The sequence below is a fragment of the Mugil cephalus genome, chromosome 17 (genome assembly GCF_022458985.1).
Source record: "Mugil cephalus isolate CIBA_MC_2020 chromosome 17, CIBA_Mcephalus_1.1, whole genome shotgun sequence".
Lineage (NCBI taxonomy): Eukaryota > Metazoa > Chordata > Actinopteri > Mugiliformes > Mugilidae > Mugil > Mugil cephalus.
Window position 1 is genome coordinate 21235501 of NC_061786.1, and position 21592 is coordinate 21257092.

The following is a 21592-nucleotide window of genomic DNA, read 5'->3' on the forward strand; positions in this document are numbered from 1 at the left end:
TCCTGTCAGTGGTCATAATGTTGTGGCTGATATGTGCATAGAAGAGGAGCCTTATATAACACACAACTCAGATACTGCGTCTTTAATACAGTCATTAAACACACCAGGGCTTTGAGCTAAGCGCTAACATCATTACGTTGGTTGCTTATATTGTCCCTACGTCCATCTCTCAGTTTAAGTATGTTGTCAGATTACTTCTATTAAACTGCAGATGAGACTAACTGGAATGTAATTAGCTCCACAGATCATACAGCAAGCTGTTGGAGGAACTGATGAAGAAAAAAAGAAACATCATAACTGGGCTTGAAAGGCTTGAAATTAAATTTCACAGCGGCTTTATATCAGTCTGGAGTAAAGTGGTTGAGCCTCATCACATAAAACGTCTCCGTTAAAGTGGTAAACATTTCAGTCCTGGAGGATTTAGTGACACCTTCAGTTGCTCAGTCTGACGGAGCCACACTCAATTCTCATCACAATACGAGTCTACCCCATTGGGATTCTGATACGGGGCGTGGTTCTGCAGCAAAAATTTAACTTCCTGAGGATCTGTGTCCTCATATGTGGACAATTTGTTTAAGGTTTGAGGCAGCTTCTTATTCCGCTTGTTGTCCAGATACTAGTTGGTGTAAAGACATGACAGCGATTATTTCAGTGGATTCATCCTGCAGCCGATCACCGGACAAAAGTAGACAAAAGGTACAAAACCTCATCAGATTTTACAGTTGAAACTTCTTTATTTATATTTATTAACTTTTCTAGTTTAATATGAGACATGAATTCTGTCCATAGCGAGAAGCTTTAACTTCGCTAATTAGCAAGTGCTAATTTGAGGACGTTGGGACTGTCTTTGCACAACCATGTTCAGTAGCAAAAATGGCTTCCTGTTCAAAGATGATGGTTAGTTTTTATATCTCTTAGGGTCTATTAATCTACTAAAAGGACTCAGGAGGTTAATGAGCAGGAGAAGTCGGGTTGGCTTCACGCGAGCATTTACAGCTGCTAACTTCAAACGTACTTTAACACTGCAGAAAATTCAGGCAATAATTTTCCCAGTGTCAAGGTTCTAAGTCTGTCTTTTATTTTGTCATCATGCTTTGACGTTTCCTGTTGTGTTTTGTCATGTTTCCTAGTTTCCTGTCCATCGTGTTTCCTTGTGGTTTTGTCATGTCTGTCCATGTCATGTTGTGTTTCCTGTTTTATTTTGTTAAGTTGTGGATTTCCTGTCTCGTGCCTCCTTGTCTCTTGATTGTTTATTGGTTTCACCTGTGTTGATTGTCCTCATGTGTTTCACCTGTGTCTTGTCGTCCCTCAGTCCTCATGTGTATATATGGCCCTGCCTTTCCCTTTGGTCCTGGTCGCGTGGTTAATGTTAGCTCCATGTCTTCATGCCATGTTCCATGTTTCCACGCCATGTTGATGATTTCTTTTGATTTTTGGATTTTGGAATATGTTTGTTTGTTATTAAATACTTATTGTTTGAACTCCGTGCCTCATCTATAGTCCTGCATCTGGGTCCTCACCTACAACAACCCCCCACTTGACACCCAGACTGGATTTTATGCTTCATAAGTCTGTGAACAGCAGGTCACAGTGAAAGGAGTTGGTTGGAGTTGTGCAGCTCCTGCAGCTCTTCATCTAACAGATCACTGTGGTTGTTCCTATTTGTTCCATCCAAACAGATTTACTGTTAAAAATGAAAGAAAAAAAGATTATTGTGTTGTATGGAAGAGGATTAGGGCCACTGAAAAAAATGTAGTTTTTTTTTAATTTATTTTTTTTGGTTCTGACTTTTATCTCAGAATTCAAATTTTAATCTTAATTATTCAGATTTTTTTTTCTAAGAATGTGGACTTTTTTTGTCAAAATTTAGATTTTTACTCAGAATTTGGACTTTTTTTGTCAGAATTCTGATTTTTGTTCTCATAATACTGTGGAAAAAAAAGGCAGAACTCACATTTTCTTTTTTTCAGTGGTCCTAATCCTCTTCCGTAGGGTTGTTTTTCAGATGCAAGTATAATTAAGTGCTAACCTCAGTGACAAAATACATACATCGCATTAGTTATTTACATTACGACACAGCTGAAAGGCGGTTGAGCTACAAATAAAAGGATTATTTAAATAAGATTTGTCAATAGTCAAAAGCCACTCCTGGATTTGTTTCCGTAAACAGGTTAAATTCCTTGTGGTGTTTCTCCTCCTGAGTTATGACTGATTGTCTAATTATCTTGTAAACTGAAGAGGGTGGAATCTTTGTGATCTCCGCGCTTTACACCGATTAGCCGTTATAGTTTGATTGCTGTGTAATGGAGCGCGACTAACAGAGGCTGATGTTTTTCAAACTTGCGCTTCCTCTGTGACGGATTTAAGATCTTGAGAGCTACGATTTTGCATCGTAAACACGATATTATTCGATATTGCAGAAGAGATTAGTATTGTCAGGCCCTTTCACACGTCAGAAAAAGTCAAAGAATCAAAGAGCAAACAGAATAAATTCCGCGTTTAGAGGGGAAAGGGGACGGTATTAAGTTTTATAATTTGGTTTGATATTTTATGCGAAAGAATTGCACTTGTATAAATTATTGCTGGTGACTGTTTACGCAGAGATGACTCTAATCCGGCGGCGATCTGGCAGAGATGTTGTGTCTGTGAGAACTCCAGAGGGAAGCCACTTAGAGAGCTGTGTTTATCCCTCCCATTAGTAAAAAACCACCGAGGAAAACACAATGGTGCAATTGTTTCTGTAGTGTAGGGGAGGATAATATGAAGTGCTTTTAATATTCACATATATCAGTTACCAGTCGAGGCTGCAGGCTTGTTTAGCGCTGAGCCCCGGGGGGAACAGGTGGATTTTAGGTGTGTTCTCTTGCTGCATCTGCACAAACACACACTGGGAGCCGACGCTGCGGAATGGACGGCACAGTTCAAATGATTTTAATTAGTTCCTATTAGCTCGTAAAAGTGCCTTTGTGTCACCTTTTTGCGTCGTTCGCATACCTCGCGAGCAGAAAAAGGACGATTATGTTCCATCATGCCACCCATTGATGTTTTCTTTGGCCGTGCGTGGCTTGGCAGGGGTGCCCGTCTGTGCATTTCAACACAAAGCATTTTGTTTTAGTGCTAATTACACAGCAGGCAAAGGCAGATGGGCCCTGTTTCTTCCTCCGCTCTGCGGGTGACAGTTATTGACAACTGGCCCCGTCTAGCCATAATACGCCAGAGGCAGAGGAATCAACCACTTCCAACATAAACATTGCAGGGGGAAGAGCTTCAAATGGGGCAGATTTTACCTTGACAACTGTAACTATGTTCAACCAATTAGTCCCAGAATCCTCAGGTGTTTACGTTCCCCGATATGAAAGCGAATGCCTTTCTTCTGACTGACAGCGGGGGATCGCTCAGGTTTGGCCTCTTGTTTTCATTGCTGCGGTTGTGAATGGGCACGGCTGATGACACCCACTCCAAGATGCCAGTCTGACGATTCAAATCAGATCAGTGCATGTGCATGTGTGAGATTGCCAGAGGGTCGAAGTGTGTTGGGAAACTGTTGTTTCCATTCGCTGGAGCCTGTCTGTGGATCAAGAGAAGAGAAAAATCTCAGTCAATAAAAAAAAAACTTTATCATCCAGAGCATTAACCCACGCTCCACTGAAAAATTTAAAGAATGCCTGGAATTTAGGGTAGTTCTTAGGGATGACCAGGGGAACTCCATCTTAGGTTTGATGCACACAACATCTGCGTCCACAGAGCACGGCTTAGTGCACCTGAAAGTAGTACACAGCGTTCACTTCTCTAAACTTGGCAAGGACGTATGAGAACGTTGACTCATTATGCGCCCGATGTGGAGGCCGGGGAGATGATTTAGTGCACGTGTTTAGTCTGTGTCTGACTCTTTCTACCTTTTGGACAAGTATCTTTAAAGCCTTTGGTCCCGATCCGCCCATGCTACCTGACCCTGCCCATGTTATCTTAGCTTTCACCACACTCCTTGCGAGACATTTGATTCTTTTCAAATGGAAACAACATGTTCCTCCTTCCTTTTCTCGTTGGGTTTAAGATGTTGTGTATTTCCTGAAGCCAAAAAAAAAGTCCAAATGCACTCTTAAGGCATCCTCCTGTTCTTTTTTTCAAGATATCTCTATGACTTCTTGCAGGAACCCCTTGATAATGAGTAAAACTCATACATACATATTCCTATTGTGGCCTCATACGTGTACCTGCTAGAGCTCCTGAAACCAGGATCAAAGATCAGCACAAGTGTCTTTCCCTGCTGAGTGACTCCCACGCTGGAAGGGTCAGTGCAGGGGGAGCGACCCATAGCTTTTCCCTCGCTCCTCTAATTGTCCCATGTCTGCGTCCAACACTTAGTCAGACCAGCTTCAAAGGAGGTAAACCGTCACAGTCTGCACATGAAAGGCACAGCGTCGACACGTACGTCAGTCAAACTGTATCCGTGGAAGTCCCTGATGATATCAGACCTTTAAATGGATGAGCCACGAAGCTTTCTTTATCTTTTTACTGACTGAAGACAGTGGGACGTAGCGGGACAGTAGGACAGAGAATGAGAGGAGAGAGGACGGAATTACATGCAAAGTAACTCTGGTCAGTGGTTCACACCTTCAAACCACCAGGACACCACAGATACCTTTTATTGATCCAAAAGAAATACTTTCAATCTGACATCCACAGCAAATTATACACGCCTTGTGCACGCCTTCCTTCTTACCTTCTTTGTCTAAAAGAAGCTGTAGTTGTTTTTAGACATTATATAAATGAGATTGCATTGCAGGTTGTATCTGCTGTATCATCACTCACAGCAAAAAACTTCTCGCTAAAACCCTAAATACTTGTTTTATACAATCTATCATCTATAAATACATCACTCTGTCAAAAAAGAATAAGATAACCACCACATACACTAGACATCTCTCATTGGTACGTGACACATATCTGGAAATATGTCCAGCCCGAATCCATGATGCTACATTTTATTTTGGTACGCAGCAGCAGAGGAAACCAAAACCAAGGTTTGAGGAGACGACCTGGAGCAGCTCGTTGGTGGCTTCTACTGGAGCCACAGAGAAACCCATGCAGGACCATTTAGTGTAGTTTTTAGTTTTTATCTTTTTAGAGACGTTTAGGGGAGTTTTCGGGATAACTGTTTATTTTAGGAAGATCCTTTCAAAGATTCGGGATAATTAAATGTTCAGCGAACACTGGGGCTGTTTTTACTCGTATATATGATGTAAAAAAAACAAGCAAACAAAAAGACATTGCATGTCTCTTCGGTCATTTATTATCGTGATACTTCTACATGACGTGTGTTCACTGCAGAACTTGGCAGAAGCTCATGCCGTAACTCCGCGTTCCAATCTGCCCGAGGAACTCCAGCTTCATATATGTTCCTGCTTCTCACTGCGTCTTTACTGGGTCGCAAAGAAACCGTGTCCTGATCCACCTTAATTAAGACATTGACAGCTTCCAATACAGATTCATCTTCCTTAGCACTGACAGCTGCTCTAAACCCTCAGAATACCTCCAGGCTGACACACACACACACACACACACACACGGAGAACACCCAAACATGGCGGAGCAGCGCTGTGAGCCGGCCCCGGCCTCGGGTCTCACGCTTTAGTAAAACACCAGTTTTCTTTTCTGTCTTCGCCTCTCAGGAGTTTGGAAGTCGCTCACATGAGCTGAAGCGCAGGTGGTCCGATATTCTGCCAAAGTGATCCGAATCTGATTCTGCGAAAATTACAGCGTCTGAAAACCTCACTTTCACGACATGTTGAGACGAGGCTCGCGCCCGCAGATCATTCTCTCCCTGTCTTCTTAGATTCCCTCCTTTTTTTTCTTTTCTTTTTTTTGACTTTATGATTATGTCTTTCTTTCCTATTTTATCTCATCTTTCTCTTTTTATCTTCCTTAACGGGTGATTTTCCTATTATTTTCCTAATTATTATTATTCGCTTCAACACGTATTTAAACTCTCTAAGCATTTATGGAGAAAGTTAATAACTTTTGTGGTGCTTCTGTTAAGTGTAACTGAAGATTTCAAGTAAACACTGTTTGAGAAATTGGACAATGTGCCTTTGCGAGTGAGTCTGCGACCACATGGAGGCAAAACTAGAGGAGACGACTCCTTCTTGCAGAGTAATCTAGAAATGATTTCATCACATCTTTGATTCTGGAAATCCAAGAGGAAGACAACAACAAAGCTACAACTTAGCTCAGGTGTTAAGAACTGCACAGGGCCCAGAGCTGTGAAATCAATCAGAGACACACAGCCCCCCCACCCCCCTACCATGCTGACTTATATGTATATATCTGCACAGCTCTATTTTATGTGTTTTTATTTTATTCACAGTGTACACTTTTATTTATAGTATATTTGCACTGCTTTTGCCAGGAGCCATCATTCATAAATGATTCTTGGAGCTTGGATCTTGAAGAAGGGATCCGATGCTCCAAGTCAGATGGGCAAAGTGTGTAAATGTACATGCACGTAGAAAAATAATTGCGCTGCGATTTCTAAAACGGACTCCTTCATCCTTATTGATCACATTCTCACATTGCAAACAATGAAACTGAACTGAACGTCTGTTTGATATCTTTCTTCGGACTCATGAGAGAAAGGACGTGGGCCTTCTGAGGGCGCAGTGTGACAGAAGAGGAGAGAACAGGGTCACAGTTAAGATGTGTTTTCAGAGTGTCACTGCTATGTGATGGGGGTGTCTGGTCTGGTCTGGTCTAGGTGGGGGCTACATGTCTAAGTAACATCTGAATTAATGAATACCAGGTCAAAAAGTTTCCCAGCAGAACACTGAATTATCACAAGATGGTTTTTCCTTCTCCTGTCAGTGGTCATAATGTTGTGGCTGATTGTGTTCTATCCTCTCTCACAGTCGTTATCTCTAGACTTAATCTTCTGACTAAAACCCGAATCATACAACTGTTTCTCCCCAAATGTGTGACAGAACCGTACTGTACTGAGTTGCCCTCAGAGATATGGGAGAGCTATTTTTTACAAATACTTTTTTAAGTCGAGCTGCTTATTTTGGGATTAATACTGATTCCTCCACTGTAATTACACCGTTACATCCTGTTGCATCCTCCTGGTGAAGTGTTTCCAGGCACGTTTTCTGTCTTTGTGGGAATGTGTGCAGCCAGTCGGGAGTTTTTGTGGGACCGTCGTACGTTCTCACCACGCTGCCTGGGTGTACAAACAAACTGAGCGCCCTGCGCAGATGGGGACAAAAGCCAAGGCTTATGGGTGAGGCGAGGAGGAGTCAGGTGGATCAAGGAGCAATGTGGGAAAGGTGGAATCTCCCGCTGATCCTCCTGGGACAAACACCCGGAAGAGGAACGTCAGATTTGCAGGATTCACCGTTCTCCTGGGAAACATGGAGGATTTGACGCACTCACATGCGAGAGTTTGTTGCTTTCACACACGTCTGATCACGGTCGGATACTTTGAAACATTTTACCGCGCCTGAGAAGACGAGCTGAGGGGCTTCACACGCGCTCGCTGGGCACATTCGAACCTGCATGGTCACACATTTCTTTTTGAGATGTGGAGCTGGACGGGCAGACGTGGCGGAGGCATATCATTACGTTAATGCACACACGCTGATAAGCATTATCAGATTACGAGATTCACGATCTGATGGGAAAATACTGACTGAACACATTCACACAAACGTGCACACAAACATGTTGCATGCATCTGATATGTGTATAAAATATATGAAATGAATATTTGTTAAATCCGCACATAAATGGTGCATTCGAGCATCCAAATATTATCTCGAAGAAGTCTGTTGGATGTCTTGTGTATATTTAAAATTAATATTTTATTTATTCACATGAGCATTTTTCCTTTTTTATAGGAAAATATATAATTTAATATATTGTAATGTATTTGACAATAATCCTTTTTAAAACAAGAAATTCCTGCAAAATGCATGAATATTAAAGCCTTTTATAGTTTCTTTAATCACAGCAGATTAGGAATATCATGAATTTAAAGTGTCTAAATAAATCATATTACTTCTAATGAGGCTGTATTTGGAAAAAAGAACTATAAAACTACAGTCTCTGGAGGTTAAATATACGCTGTCAACTGGATTTTGGGTGAAATATGACCATGAGCTGCAAAGTGTGAGGATGACGGGTCTGTGAGACCCCGGCCTGCAGTAAGAAGAGAGATTAGAGAGATTACAGTTAAAGAGCGTCTCGTCCTGTGGAGCCCCTTCTAAACACCGGCTCCCATCACACGGGCCCGGACCGACGGAGGAAACAGGAGAGATTATACCCGTTTAACGGTAATCCCTCTGTTCTGGAGCGAGGCCAGCGACGAACACAAGACCACCGCTCGACTAAGGAGACAAAGAGAGAAACTGAGAAACACGCAAAGGCCTGGAAAGATTTCAACTTTGAATAACGTTTATCAGGATTTCTGTTACCTGACATCAGAGCATTTAGAAGCTGCCTTGGGAAGATTTATTCTTAATCTCAATCATTTAACTAAAACCTGAACTGTCATAAGCCTTTGGATTTCATATATATATATATATATATAAAAGAGGTGCACATCATCACATATATATGTGATGATGTGCACCTTTTTAATTATGTCCATTTCCAGGTATTAAAGATTTGTTTAAGGGAATTTTTCTGTGTCTGAATCGAGACTCTGAGGATAGAAGATGTCACATGTTGCACTGGTTTATAGAGGGATTACAGACTCAAGCAGGAACAAAGACTTTCATTCAAGAACTTTAAACATTAGTAAGCCATCATCCTGTTTTTTTTATTTTTTTGGCCTTAACGCTGGGTTTACACGTCTAGAAACGGCTTTATTGTAAAGCATTCTTACTTTGTTGGCAAAAAAAAAAATTGAAAGATGTTTGTGAAGGTGGTGTGTAGGAACCAAGGAGGAATTTTCTGCCCTTTTCAATGAAATGCACACGAGTAATCGCAGCAGCTGCTGCTGCTGTGGGCATCTCTGCAAAGTGGAATGTATTTATATTTATATTAACCTCTTGAGTATAGGACCTAAGACGTATAAAAACTAAGCACCATCTTTGAACAGGAAGTCGTAGCTTTTGAAAAAAAAACAAAAAAACAATGTCCTCATATGTGGACACTGGGATTATTTCATTATTTACATTACATTATTATTATAATAAAGTCACCAATGTGTGACAAAATATAAAACTGTTTATTTTAATACCTGAAACCAGAATGGTGAATGATTAAATCCCATTGTCCTTTAACGAGTACTTGATAATAGCGAGGTTGCTATTGATTTGCGGGTCATATCAAACTAGAAACGTTAATTAGCATAAATAAATTAGTTGTACCCATAGAATCTGATGGGGTTTTGCTCCTTGTCCACTTTTGTCCTGTGATCGTCTGTGTAATGAATCTGATTAATCCACCCGCTGTCATGTTTTTACACCGACTAATGCATTGACCCTTTGGTACCACTAGATGGCAGACTAAAGTGTCCACTAAGGAGGACAACAGGTTTAAATGAAGCAGAATAAGCTGCAATAAAACCTAGAACTTAATGTCTTCATATGAGGACACAGGATCCTCATTTGGGGGTTTATAATCCACCTCCATCTATAAAGGAATTCCCCAGTCTAGCCTCCTTTAAGTCCCCTGTGAAGGCGTGTCTCAGATCAGCCCTGTCCTGGCCTGATGTCTGGTTACTCTAGTTGAAATGTACAATAGCGCTAAGTGTAATAAGTTTGGGTTCTAGTAATGTGGAATATGTGCATGTATGGTCCTTGGGTATTTCTCCTTTCCTATCTGGAAACATTATAGAATGGATAGCATCACCAAAGGCTTCACCTTTGCAGCGTGAACAAATCACTGAAGTCATCCTCATGTTTTTAGATCAAAAGCAGCGCCTGAGCTTCACCTGCAGGAATGAACGGACGAATGTACCAAAAATGACATTTTATGAACCTCTGTGTCCCAGTGACCCATTTATCTAACTGTAAAGAAAGACTGAACTCTGTAAAAGAAGTATGTGTTTTGAGTTAGTAGATACTCACATCTCAGGTGGACTTGTAATATCCATCTAGTGTACGACTGACTGTGAAGTCTAAAATATCTCTGCACGGTCACGACTTTTAAAAGGTTATAAATGAGAGTGTACATGCAGTGTGAGGTGTTTTTCATGTGGAAGAAAGCTAAATTTCTCTTTGTGATGTTGTTTGTTTACTGTTATTTTGTGCAAAACAACATTGCAAAATGTGACAAATTTACATTTTAGAAAACATTTTTATATATCGTAAAACAAAATTACATCACCATAACACAGTTAGTTTTTTTTTTTTGCAGCTATTTCCTCATGCACCATCACACATTTTGACTTTTTGCTACAAATATATGCCGATCAGCCACAACATTATGACCACTGACAGGAGAAGTAAAGGTTGTTGAGTTTTTTTTGTAATGTTTTATGTTTTTATTTTGTGTGAAGCACTTTGCGATACAATGTGTCTAAAAAGTGCTATATGAATAAAGTTTGATTTGATTTGATTTAGATCTCAAACTGATCAATCAGTACTGATCTACACTAGTCAGGTATTAAAATAAAGAGTTTTATATTTTGTCAGACATTGATGACTTTATTCTAAATAATGGAATAATCCCAGTGTCCACACATGAGGACATTGTTTTGTTTCAAAAACTACAACTTCCTGCTGAAAGATGGTGCTTTGTTTTTATACGCCTTAGGTCCTACTGATCCCAAATACCTTAGAGAAATTAAAAATGCATACCAAACAAAAGCTCAGGACTCGGGAGGTTAAAGGTATTAGCGTGTATTTGTATTTGGAGCGTAGCTGTTGTGGTTGCCTGCGTCCTTTGTGAGAGAATCAGTTCTAAAGGCAAAACGAACTGCAGCCAATCAGAGGAGAGATCAAAGACGTAAACAAAGAGTCAAACTGAATGAAGCAGAAGAAGAAGACAGACAAACCGACTGATGGAAAAAACAGCCTGCCAGACAGACTGACAGCCACGCTGACTCAGTGTCTGAGAATTAGATGCAGAGGTGGAATGAGCGAGAGAGGGAGGGAGGGAGGGAGGGAGGGAGGAGAGGTGGAGGAAGACACAGAGAGAGAGAGAGAAAGCGAGAGAGAGAGACAGTAATGAAACATTTAGAAAACATAAAGTTGAAAATGACTCGGTTAACTCACCTCTGATAACTGGTTCAGTGCCAGACCACACACATGGATGAGCAGATACGAGTGTCTATGCTCACACACACACACACACACACACACACACTGTATCCCTGGCTGGGTGGGCTTAGCCGCTCCGGGCTACGGTTGCAGTTTTAATTCGTCTCCATGGCAACAACAACAATGCTGTGAGTGATGATCGAAACTGAAGGGGGTGCAGCAAAGCAATTATAAACGCTGATGATCAACACGAGCCACTCAGCCGTGTGGATAACTCTAAATAAACTTTATATCAGTTATAACGTGAACTGAAATTTATTTGATGCAATGTAATAATAATAATAATGATAAAAAAAAGTTGGTAAATCTCCATCCAGGTGGATACAGATGTTCTTTTTTTTTTGCTGTTAGTTTTTAACCTGTAATTTCCAACTATTATGTCGTCCTCAACGTGTAATTGTAAGTTCATGAGTCATGACTTAATTGGCAACGAGGAGGAAAATGTCACAATAAAACTCCTGCATACGCATTATTTCCCCCACTTTACAGTAATAAAATCACATGATCAGTGTCAGGTCAAGGACATTAGGGGAGGAAGCTCTTAGTAAGCATGTGTGCGACTTTAATTATCATAATAGGCCCATTTTCACAGCAAATACCCATAATAATAATAAGAAAAAAACCTGGCATCTAGTTCAATAACCTTTTATTTTTTTAAGACATTTGTTTGCGTAATTTACTGTTTAACGTTCAGTGTGTTTACTGTAACTGCATCGAAACCTAATGTGAACTCTCAGTGAAGTATTTACTGTTTAACATTGTTTTAGATCTGCCCTGATGAGCTTGTTTGTTTCTGTGAAGTATCTATTAATTATATTTCTCCTTTTCTTCCTGCAGAGGGCGATGTAAGTCTGGGTTTACAAAGTGACCTGTTCTGCCGTTTGTCTCCGTGTGTCAGAATGAAAACATAAAACATTTAAAAACACGTCCCGTTGCTTCATATGCAACATTTAACCCAACAGAGGACATGTTTAACCTGGGACTCAGTTACAAAATGTCACTATCTGTTGTACAACATTTTACAGAATCATTACCAAGGAAGTTTCCTCGATAGATCTAATTTTTCTGACAGAAACAGACAACTTTATAACACAACACACAGTTAGAAACTGTTATACTTTAACACTGAAATGTCAGCAGTATAATCTGGTTATATATAAATGCAGGATGTCACTGTATATTTTTATCAGTGAGATGAAACTGAACAGTGTTTTTCCGACAACATTGTTTAAAGGTGCGTTGCCCCAGTACTGTTAACTAACTATATTAGAAATAACACCTCTGCTAAATATTAAAAAGTTGCCAGAATCAAAGATTTGAGAAGTTTCTAAGATCTTTGGTGATTTCTACACAGCTATCAAGTCACTATTTTGAATATTTTATTTTAATTCTTCATCCAAAATAAATAAATTAAATGATATGAAGAGATGCAGAGACTATATGACTATATATACACAACAATCCAGAGTGTCTTCTGTGTCACGATACTGTCAATGATATGACAAAACAAAACAAACCGAGACAAGAAACACACACACACACACACACACACACACACACACACACACACACACACACACACACACACACACGCACACACAGAACGTTTACTTGGAGAACCAATTAAAAGTGGTTCAGTGCTGGGCTGCACCAGAAGGAATGTGATAGTGAACCTTCTGCTCTATTCTGTCTGTTGCATCTATCACACATGGGAGACACTGATTCACTTTTGGAATAAAACAGTCTATTTATGACTTTAAACTGAATTAACAGTGGAACTCCCAGTTCTTTAGCCCACGTGTCCCTGAGACGACTGGTGTCCCATGGTGTCTCAGAAGCAGTGACTACGTCCTGGAGTTGGTTGGATCCTTCAGCTACTGGAGAGACTGAAGCATTTCTGATTAAATTAAATGGAAAAGCACTTTGAGTCCATTATAGATCCAAGTGGTGATTTTAAGCTTAATATTCATCCTTCTTTTCTACACTGCAAAAAACAGTGTTACTCGAAAGAAGCAAAAATTTGCATATGGATTAAGCTTTTTTGTAACATTTAAAAATCGCCCAGTTATGAGAACTTTTTTCTGACAACGTTTTGATGTTGAAGTCAACTTTATAAGTTTTTAAAACATAAAGTAATCTATTTACTGGACGTCATGTCAGCTTTTTTTTTCTGCGTGTTTCCTTAAGTTTTGCGTTGGAGGGATGGTAGACTATGTATTTGTTTTCACTCGTGTACATTTTACCTTTAAGTGTCACTGTCTAATTTCCTGTGGATGTTTGTACATGTGTATAAAGACTGGTTACATTTATTTACCACCCACTATGGGAGGAGGAGGAATGAAGGAGTTTACTCCTCCACTAGGAATTTATATTTGGCTCATGTTTAAAGATAACTAATCAACTTTACATCCTCTATAGGTGGTTTAGAAAGTTTCAAACATTTATGGCACCTTTTATATATGTATAAAGTAATGTTTGATTTGTTTTTACAAATCTTCCTGCCCACATGACTAATAAAGTTTTTCCAATCTGAACCTGAATTATTAATTAAAGTGACCTTTAGATTCCCACTCTCTTCTACTCTCTACTACAGTTTAGTGCCTGAGAAAGGAGGCAAAGCGTGTGAAGGAGATGACGTGTTGTGTGTGAATATTTCTGCAGGCTTTGATGTGCACGCTTAATGATTTAAGGCTTTTTAAATGTTGAGTTTATTTAAGAGAACAAAGCGACGCTACGGTCCATTGAAAGCCACAGGTACAGGCTGGTGGTATGAGGGGAAAAAGTACATTTCATTTGACAGGACACCCACTATAAAATAATTACCAGGTGCCACAGAACTTTGTGAAACTAAACAACTTTAATATATTCTCCCGGATAAAATGTTTGATTTCTAAATCTGGGCCCGTGTCTCCACCCCAAACAGAAACGTTCCAGACCGACAGCAATAGTTCTTTATGGGTTCACAGCCGGATTATTCTGTCCAAACAGCAGCCAAGAGGGGTTTGAGATAAACGGCATTTTCTCTGAGCGATAAAGAGCTGCTTGATTAAAGGAGCACGGTTCGCCTGGAGCTTCACCAAAGCAAAGAAATGAAATCAAAAGTTTAGAAAACTGTGGACATTATGGTGCAATGTTACATTTGAGGCACGGTGGGAGCTGATAAGAAAACTATTAGAATTTTAAAAAACAAAAGCTTTTGACAGATTAAATTCTGCGCTGCACTGAAAAAGACACGTATCAGCGGTGGAGCTTCAGGTGCTTTACAAGCTGTATCGTCTTTCACACAGAGAATAATTACATACCGTCGCAAGCAGCAGTTAGTGCACATGGCAGCATTGTGTTTGAAAAAAAAAATCCTAACCGAATCAATGGCCTCACGTGAGGCTCCACAATCCTGCTGTAACATGTTATCAATCTACTATCGCCTCTCCGATGACGACTGGAGGGAAGGGACACCTGCCGCCAGGTTCTGTTAATATCTGGGTGGAAGGTGTTGAAGTCAGGGAGGAAAACCGTTACATCATCTCATCGTCCACCTGCTCAGGGGGTTTAACATTTCTCCAGATAACAGTAACTTAGATGTACGACCAGGCATAACATTATGATTCTTAACACTGTGTAGGTCTCCCCTTGTGCCTCCAAAACAGTTGTGACTCATCAGAGAATGGACATGGAACCATCATCCAACAGATTTAGGATCTAGTGAATGTGGAGGCCAGGTCAACACCTCGCTCTGTTCTTTATGTTTTTTTAGTTGTTCCTAAACTGTTTTTGTGTGTGTGTCAGGCTGCATCCTGCTGGGGATTCCTGCTGCTACCAAAGGATGGCACTGCTATGGGGTGGGGGCTGGGGGGGTCTGATCTGGTCTAGGTGGGTGCAACATGTCTGAGTAACATCAACATGAATAAATACCAGGTCTAAAAATGTTCAAAATGGAACAATGACTTGTCAAAAGATGCTCAATGTCATTTACTTCTCCTGTCAGTGGTTTTAATGTTATGGCTGATCAGTTTATATTACATCATCGGTGTCAAACCATTGAAAAGCTTCTATCGACGTCTTTGAATGTTGTTATTCCTTTGTTAAAAACATATATTAGAAATTATGTCCTTGCCTAAATTTTTCATGTCTCAGTTTTCACTTTTTATCAGGTTGCACCAACTTGTACTTGTAGATAAGTAAATCGTCAACACTGGCATCTTGTAGATAATATGTTGGAACACGTGTGCTTATCACTGCTTAACATTTTATGACCTCGTGTTTCTGTTTTCCTGCCTCAGTTACGGGAAGATAAGAGGTTTACGTCCTTCTTCCTGTGAGCGTTGTGTTTTTGGTGCATGAGGTCAGGACCAGGTTTGTGTTAATGTCCGATGAGGCGCGTTAACCTCTGATTGAAATGTCACCCAGTAATGAAACCTCATGCTTCGTTCACCATCGGGATTTAAAGAACAATTAAAAAGACGACAAAAAAAGATCCAGTAAAATGAAAACATTTTTTTATGCTTTCCTGCTTCTGGTTCCTGGAAACAGGGAATGGGAGGATGGTGAGACTCCCACTCGTGTTTTGTTTTCGCAATAGCAGCTTGATTTATGTTTCCTCTGTGTGGAGCCTTTAAAACAGAACACTTGCTGCTTTTCTGCCAGTTAAACGGCATCATGGTGTCAGAGAGGGAAGCGCTCGTCGGTGCTGCTTTTCTTCTGTTTGCCTTCGTTCTGCAGAGTAAGTCTTTCTTCAACGGTTCATCCGTCCTCGCTGCCTTTTCACTGTATCATTTTACACTGTGTTATTGTGCTGTTAGTGTCTTTATTTCTTTTTCTGCACTGGCACTGGTGTCAGAACGTAAACTTTTCCCCTGACCGTCTCAGGCGAGGGGATAATCGGGGGCAGAGAGGCTGCAGCGCACTCTCGGCCCTACATGGCCTCCATCCAGCTGCAGGAAGGAGAGACCATGAAACATGAATGTGGAGGATTTGTGATCGCGGATCAGTGGGTGATGACTGCGGTTCACTGTATGCCAACCGGGTGAGGAAACATCCTGTAGAAAATGTCACATTGGGCCAAATCTTTTGTGGTTTTCTCTGCGTGTGAATGCTCCTGTTTTGGAGCTGATGATGCTTTTATGGAGGCATGTGTAGTTTGATGGTAATTCAGTTTAATATTATTGCTTTTTCATTTGCTTTTTCAGGGCAAATGGAAGGAAAGTAGTGCTGGGTGTCCATTCTCTGAGTGCTAATGAAGAGACAAAGCAAACCTTTGACATTATGGAACTTCACAACCATCCAGACTACAGAGAGTTAAATTACGATAACGACATTGCTTTAATCAAAGTAAGTGTGTGTTTTTAGCCTTCGGCTGCTCTAGTAGGAAGTTATAAACAGAACTGTGACCGTGAAATTATTTTTTGATTGTTTGTTTGTTTTTTGCAGCTGGATCGTCCATTTAACGCCTCAGAGGCCGTGAGGGCTGTGGAATTCCTCCGAGCCGGCGGCACGAACCCCGACACCGGCGCCGAGGTCGAGGCGGCCGGCTGGGGGTCGACCGACAACCTGGGGACCAGACCGGACACCCTGAAAGAGGTGGTCATCGAGGTGATGAGCTCCAGGCGGTGCAAGCGCAGCGACTACTTCGGATCGAAGTTCACCGACAACATGATCTGTGCGCACAAGGTGTGCGCAGACCCCTGTGATCAGCCGCATAAGAAAGAAGACACCTGTGACGTAAGTTTCAGTTCCTTCTCTTCTGCTCATGGTTCTGATATCAAATTACATTTTTGTCCACAGAAAGTTAGATTTTTGTGTGCTTTTTTTTTTTTTTTTGTCTGATCGATTTGTTTTTATTATAACATACCAATCAAAGCACGAAGTCTCCACAAAGGCCTTTGAGTGGCTGTAGACCATATGTATATAAAATTGACCGATAAATAAAATATATGACAGATTTTAACTTCATACATAGCTAAATGTTTTGTCATTAGAGGAACCTCACTAAGTTGGTGTGTAATATGCAGCATTGTGATTGGCACAGTAGCGATAGGGGGCGGGGCCTACTGTGTATAGGATAAATAAATATATATGTATATTTGAACCCGTGTATTATGTGAATAGCTTACTATTGAATGCTAATAATAATGCATATTTATAAGTAGCACCAGTTTAATATAGAACACACACAGTAGGTAGGGGGTCCCTACTTAAACTCTCCATCAGTTTGGGGTCCTCGGCCTTGGCCTTGACCATTGGCCGCTTTCTAATTTCTGCTTTCAAATGTCAGGTGCAGACTTTTATTAACAGTGACGGCCCTTCTTGTTTCTTTCTTTTTCTCCTCCTGCAGGGCGACTCCGGTGGTCCGCTGCTCTACAACGGCGTCGTAGTGGGCATCACCTCCAACGGAGGAAAAAAGTGTGGCCAGGTGAAAAAGCCCGGGATCTACACCATCATCTCCCACTACACCGAGTGGATCGACAGGACCATGGCCGTGGATTCCAGCGCCGAGCCGCAACAGAGCAGTTAAATAAAGGAGGGCACGTTTACACAGCTATTAGAAGACATGTCTCCCCCCACAGCTTCTGCTTCTTCTCAGTCAGCGGTTATCACACTGGAAGCGGCTCTGTTTATATATTGTGCTAATTTGTAACAAATGTCTTTAGGGATAGATCTCCAGCATAAGGGACGTAGTGAAACCACCTGCACAAATTCACATTTATTGATACACAATAAAATACACCTGATCTTATTCTGCTGTCATGTAATTTTTTTTAGTAGTTTCTACAATTGACATGAAGTAACAAGTGGAGATAGAAATGAAAATATTAGAGAGCAGACTAAAGCTAAATAATGTAAAGACATTAAAGCACACTAAGACGTGGATGGAGCAGAGATAAAGCAAGAGTTGCACAATAACGGCTAGAATCGAATCTTAACATAATTTCACATCGTTCTTATTTTTGTGTCAGTTTGTTGGCAAGCGAGTGCATTTGGAGGCGTGCCCTCAAGGATGTAACTATAAGGCAAGCGAGATATCAGCGAGTAAATCTGGTGAACTTGTCAGTCTGCATACCGACGGGCACGTCCTACAAATCACCGCTCTGCACGGATAAACAGACGGGAACATTCGTTTGGAACGTTGACTTTCTGATTCTCCAGGAGGAAACAAGTCCTGTAGATACGTTCTTTTTGAAAGCAAATAATTCATTCAGAGCAAAAAAATGTACATGATCTACCTTTGAACAACATACCATGATATCATATTAGCTCCTAGAAAAAACCCCAAAACATGTGGAATGTAATTCAGTACGTGCGTTGGCAGCCTAGTCCATGTAACTGAATCAACATATCAACACTAGCAAACATTGGAAGAGTCAGAGAGATAATATTGAATGCTGGATTGAGGCATTGCATTTTACTACATCATTCTTTCCCTCTGCATGTAGAGTACAAATTATTCATCTCTTAATAAGTAGTTGACTTCCAGTGCCCCATCCTTCCTGTCTTCAATCACGTTATTCCTGTCCTGCAGCTCCTGCACAGAAAACCTCTTTGTTGAGTACGGGTGTCCTCCATGCGAGGCCACCAGTTTGTTGATTCCTGCAAGGAGGTCTTTCACCTGCGGATAGCTCAGAGCATTCTGGCTCTTGGTAATGTTCAGCTCATAATAGCGACAGCCACACTTGCGGATGAGCTCCTGCAGGGTTGAGTGAGCCCCGGTCACGTAGTCGTTGATCTTCTGAGGCCTGTACTGGTTGGCGTCAAACTGAACGAACAGGATGATGGCGTGCTCCGCGAACTCCCTACCGAAGATCTTCTGCAGGTGTCCGAGCATCTCGCACTCCCCCTGGGTGAAGCGCCCCACCTGGAGGACCAGCAGGAAGACGTGGGGTCCGGGTAAGGCCAGGGCCAGGCAGTCCTTCACCTGCTCCACGTTCTCTACCCCGTCCTCGTCCCACAGCTCCGGGGTGTCCACCAGGATGAGCTGCCTCCCGGCTGCCACCGTCTCCCTCCTCTCACAAAACAAGGTCGGCGGGGCTGTTTCGTGACCGGGCCCGTTGACTGAGTACTGGTTCCCTGCTCTTTCTACGATTAGATTCAAGGCCGAAGACTTTCCGCTGCCAGAGAGGCCCAGCAGGATGATAGATATCTTCTTTGTTTCGTCTTTCAGCCAAAAAACAGGGAATGAAACTCACTGTTAGAAAGCATCTATAGTAACATTAAAACAAACAAAAAAAATATGCTGAAGGTTTTTTTTTGCAAAACTAAATATTACATTATACAGGTGATAAGGAAAGGGCAAATGTGCAGCTATATCACCCCCTAGTGAGACACTGCTGCATCAGTGTCAAAAAATTGTCCTGCACGAGACAAGCATTGTTCTGCAACATATATTTGACTGACTCTTACCATCAGGAGTGCCCATATGAAGCTGCAGCATGGATCTGTGGCTCATCACAGCCTCCTCCAGGCCCTCTCTCTTCGTCTCATATTGCTTCCTTTCGGCTGCCTCCTTCATCCTCTCCTCAGCGTGCTTCGCCTTCAGTTCCTCCATCTCTCTGGCTCTCCTGTCCTCTTGCTGCTGCATCAGGAGTCTGAAGGCCTGCGCCTTCTCCTCGGCCTCTTGCATCTTCTGCTTGAGCATGTTCATGGCTGAGTTCTCCGTGCTCCTTTTCCTTACGGCAGCCAGCACGGCGTCGGTGTAACCGGCCGCGCCGTTTTCAGCCAGCATGAAGTCGACCATCTCGAGCAGCGCGCGGAGACCGTCGCTCGGAGCGGACGAAGCCACGCGGGAGTACCTGCCGTCGCACATGTTGATCAAATCGAGCAGGGTGTCGTCCAGCGTATCGATGACTTTTCCATCTTCCACTGAGAGAATCACCAGGTATTTCAAAGCCTCCGCTCCAAACTGGGCCTGCAGGATCTCAACCATTCTTCTGTCCCTCTTTGTGTAATATCCACCTTGAATCAGCAGCAGGAATGACCTGATCCCTTCTTTGCAAGACTTGAAGCAGCCTTCCAGTGCCTGGGTGACGCATTCCTCGGTCATGTCTTCTTGTAATTCTGCATAGTGCAAACTCATCAAGTTGCCCTCCACTGTCAAATCACAGACTTGGTTGGATCCCACAGAACTAAATTTTGACTGGGGACTCGTCTCCTCAGAGCTGTCCTGCAGCAGAGATTTCAGAGAGGCCCATACTTCCACTGCAGAAACGACCACCATCCTCTGCCTTGTGTTAGTCAGACTGTCTGCTGAACAACACAGCAGTGACTAGTTAGTGATTTTATAAGAGCTCAAGTGATAATTGTATTGATAATTAAAACAAAGTTGTTCATTAAACAGTATTATTTAGTGACTGATTGCTTTTCTGAAAACACTAATTTGCAGAAAATAGTTACTCACTGTGAGACATGGCTTCTTGCAGGCGCTCCAGCAAGTCTGCTCAGAGATCCTTGTCAGCTCAAGATAACACCTTAAACTGGATCCTCAGGCTCCTCAACAAGCATTATAAAGTCTAAAAGAGAGATGCTTCCTTATTTCAAGTGGCACCCACAGAGTTGTTGGTGTCAAGGAAGTGCATTCCACTTTACCAACTAGAATGAGCCTGTGCCTTCCTCATACCTGACAGTACAAAAGAACTGTGCACCGTCTTTGACTCACTGCAATTGCTACTTGCTATCATATTACACAAAACAAGATAGTAGTGCGATCATTCTGTACCACCGTGCACAGAACAATTTTCTCTTTCACACACATGCATAACTGCTCATTGAATACTTTACCCAAACATAACTACAGGCCTAAGACAAAGTCTATCTCTTACCAAAATCAACTCTATAACCATCTGTGAGCTGACAAAATGTAAATTTGTTAAATTTATGTCCCAAAAATGTTCGTATATCTGTCTATTTTAAAAGTTTAGTTTGAGTTGTATTTAAAAAAACAAAAAACAAACAAACAAAAAAAATCTGGACTATTGAGGGATTCTTTTTTCCCCCTGCTTTAACCTACCAAGTGCCCTCCACACAATAAAACTAGACTGCAAAACATCCTGTGATTGTTTCACTTGTAGATTAATGCTGAATCAGCCAGACTGCAGACAGTCATCCACAACAGCAGGGCAGGAAAAGATACGAGCCAAAGTGTCAGCTTCTCTGTGATAAAATGCTTTTGAACTTCCTTTCCTAAAGTAGGTAAATAAGTAAGTAAGTTATTTCCCCTTGGGATCAATAAAGTAATTTTGATTCTCAAGCAAAAGACAAACAAACAAACAAACAAACAAGAAAACAATACATGTATAAATAAATAAACTACAGACGATTACACATGTTTACGCTACGATAGT

General features: G+C 41.5%; 2 protein-coding genes across 3 annotated transcripts; one reads left to right on the forward strand and one right to left on the reverse strand.

Moving 5' to 3' along the window:
• Positions 1–15565: 15565 nt before the first annotated feature.
• Positions 15566–17992, forward strand: cfd (complement factor D (adipsin)). The gene is made up of 5 exons (XM_047611919.1): positions 15566–15981; positions 16128–16284; positions 16448–16589; positions 16689–16979; positions 17593–17992. Exons 1-5 carry the CDS (start codon positions 15852–15854, stop codon positions 17770–17772), a joined length of 900 nt encoding a protein of 299 aa, XP_047467875.1. The 5' UTR covers positions 15566–15851; the 3' UTR covers positions 17773–17992.
• On the reverse strand, positions 17947–21243 carry LOC125024192 (GTPase IMAP family member 8-like). Of its 2 annotated transcripts, none has more exons than XM_047611918.1 (3): positions 20650–21243; positions 19656–20495; positions 17947–19409 (listed from the first exon to the last, which is right to left on the reverse strand). In XM_047611918.1, the coding sequence occupies exons 1-3, from the start codon at positions 20657–20659 to the stop codon at positions 18700–18702; spliced, it is 1560 nt and encodes a 519-aa protein (XP_047467874.1). In that variant the 5' UTR covers positions 20660–21243; the 3' UTR covers positions 17947–18699. The 2 variants fall into 2 exon arrangements, with proteins under 2 accessions (XP_047467874.1, XP_047467873.1); XM_047611917.1 differs by having other exon boundaries at positions 19656–20498; positions 20650–21242.
• Positions 21244–21592: the final 349 nt, after the last annotated feature.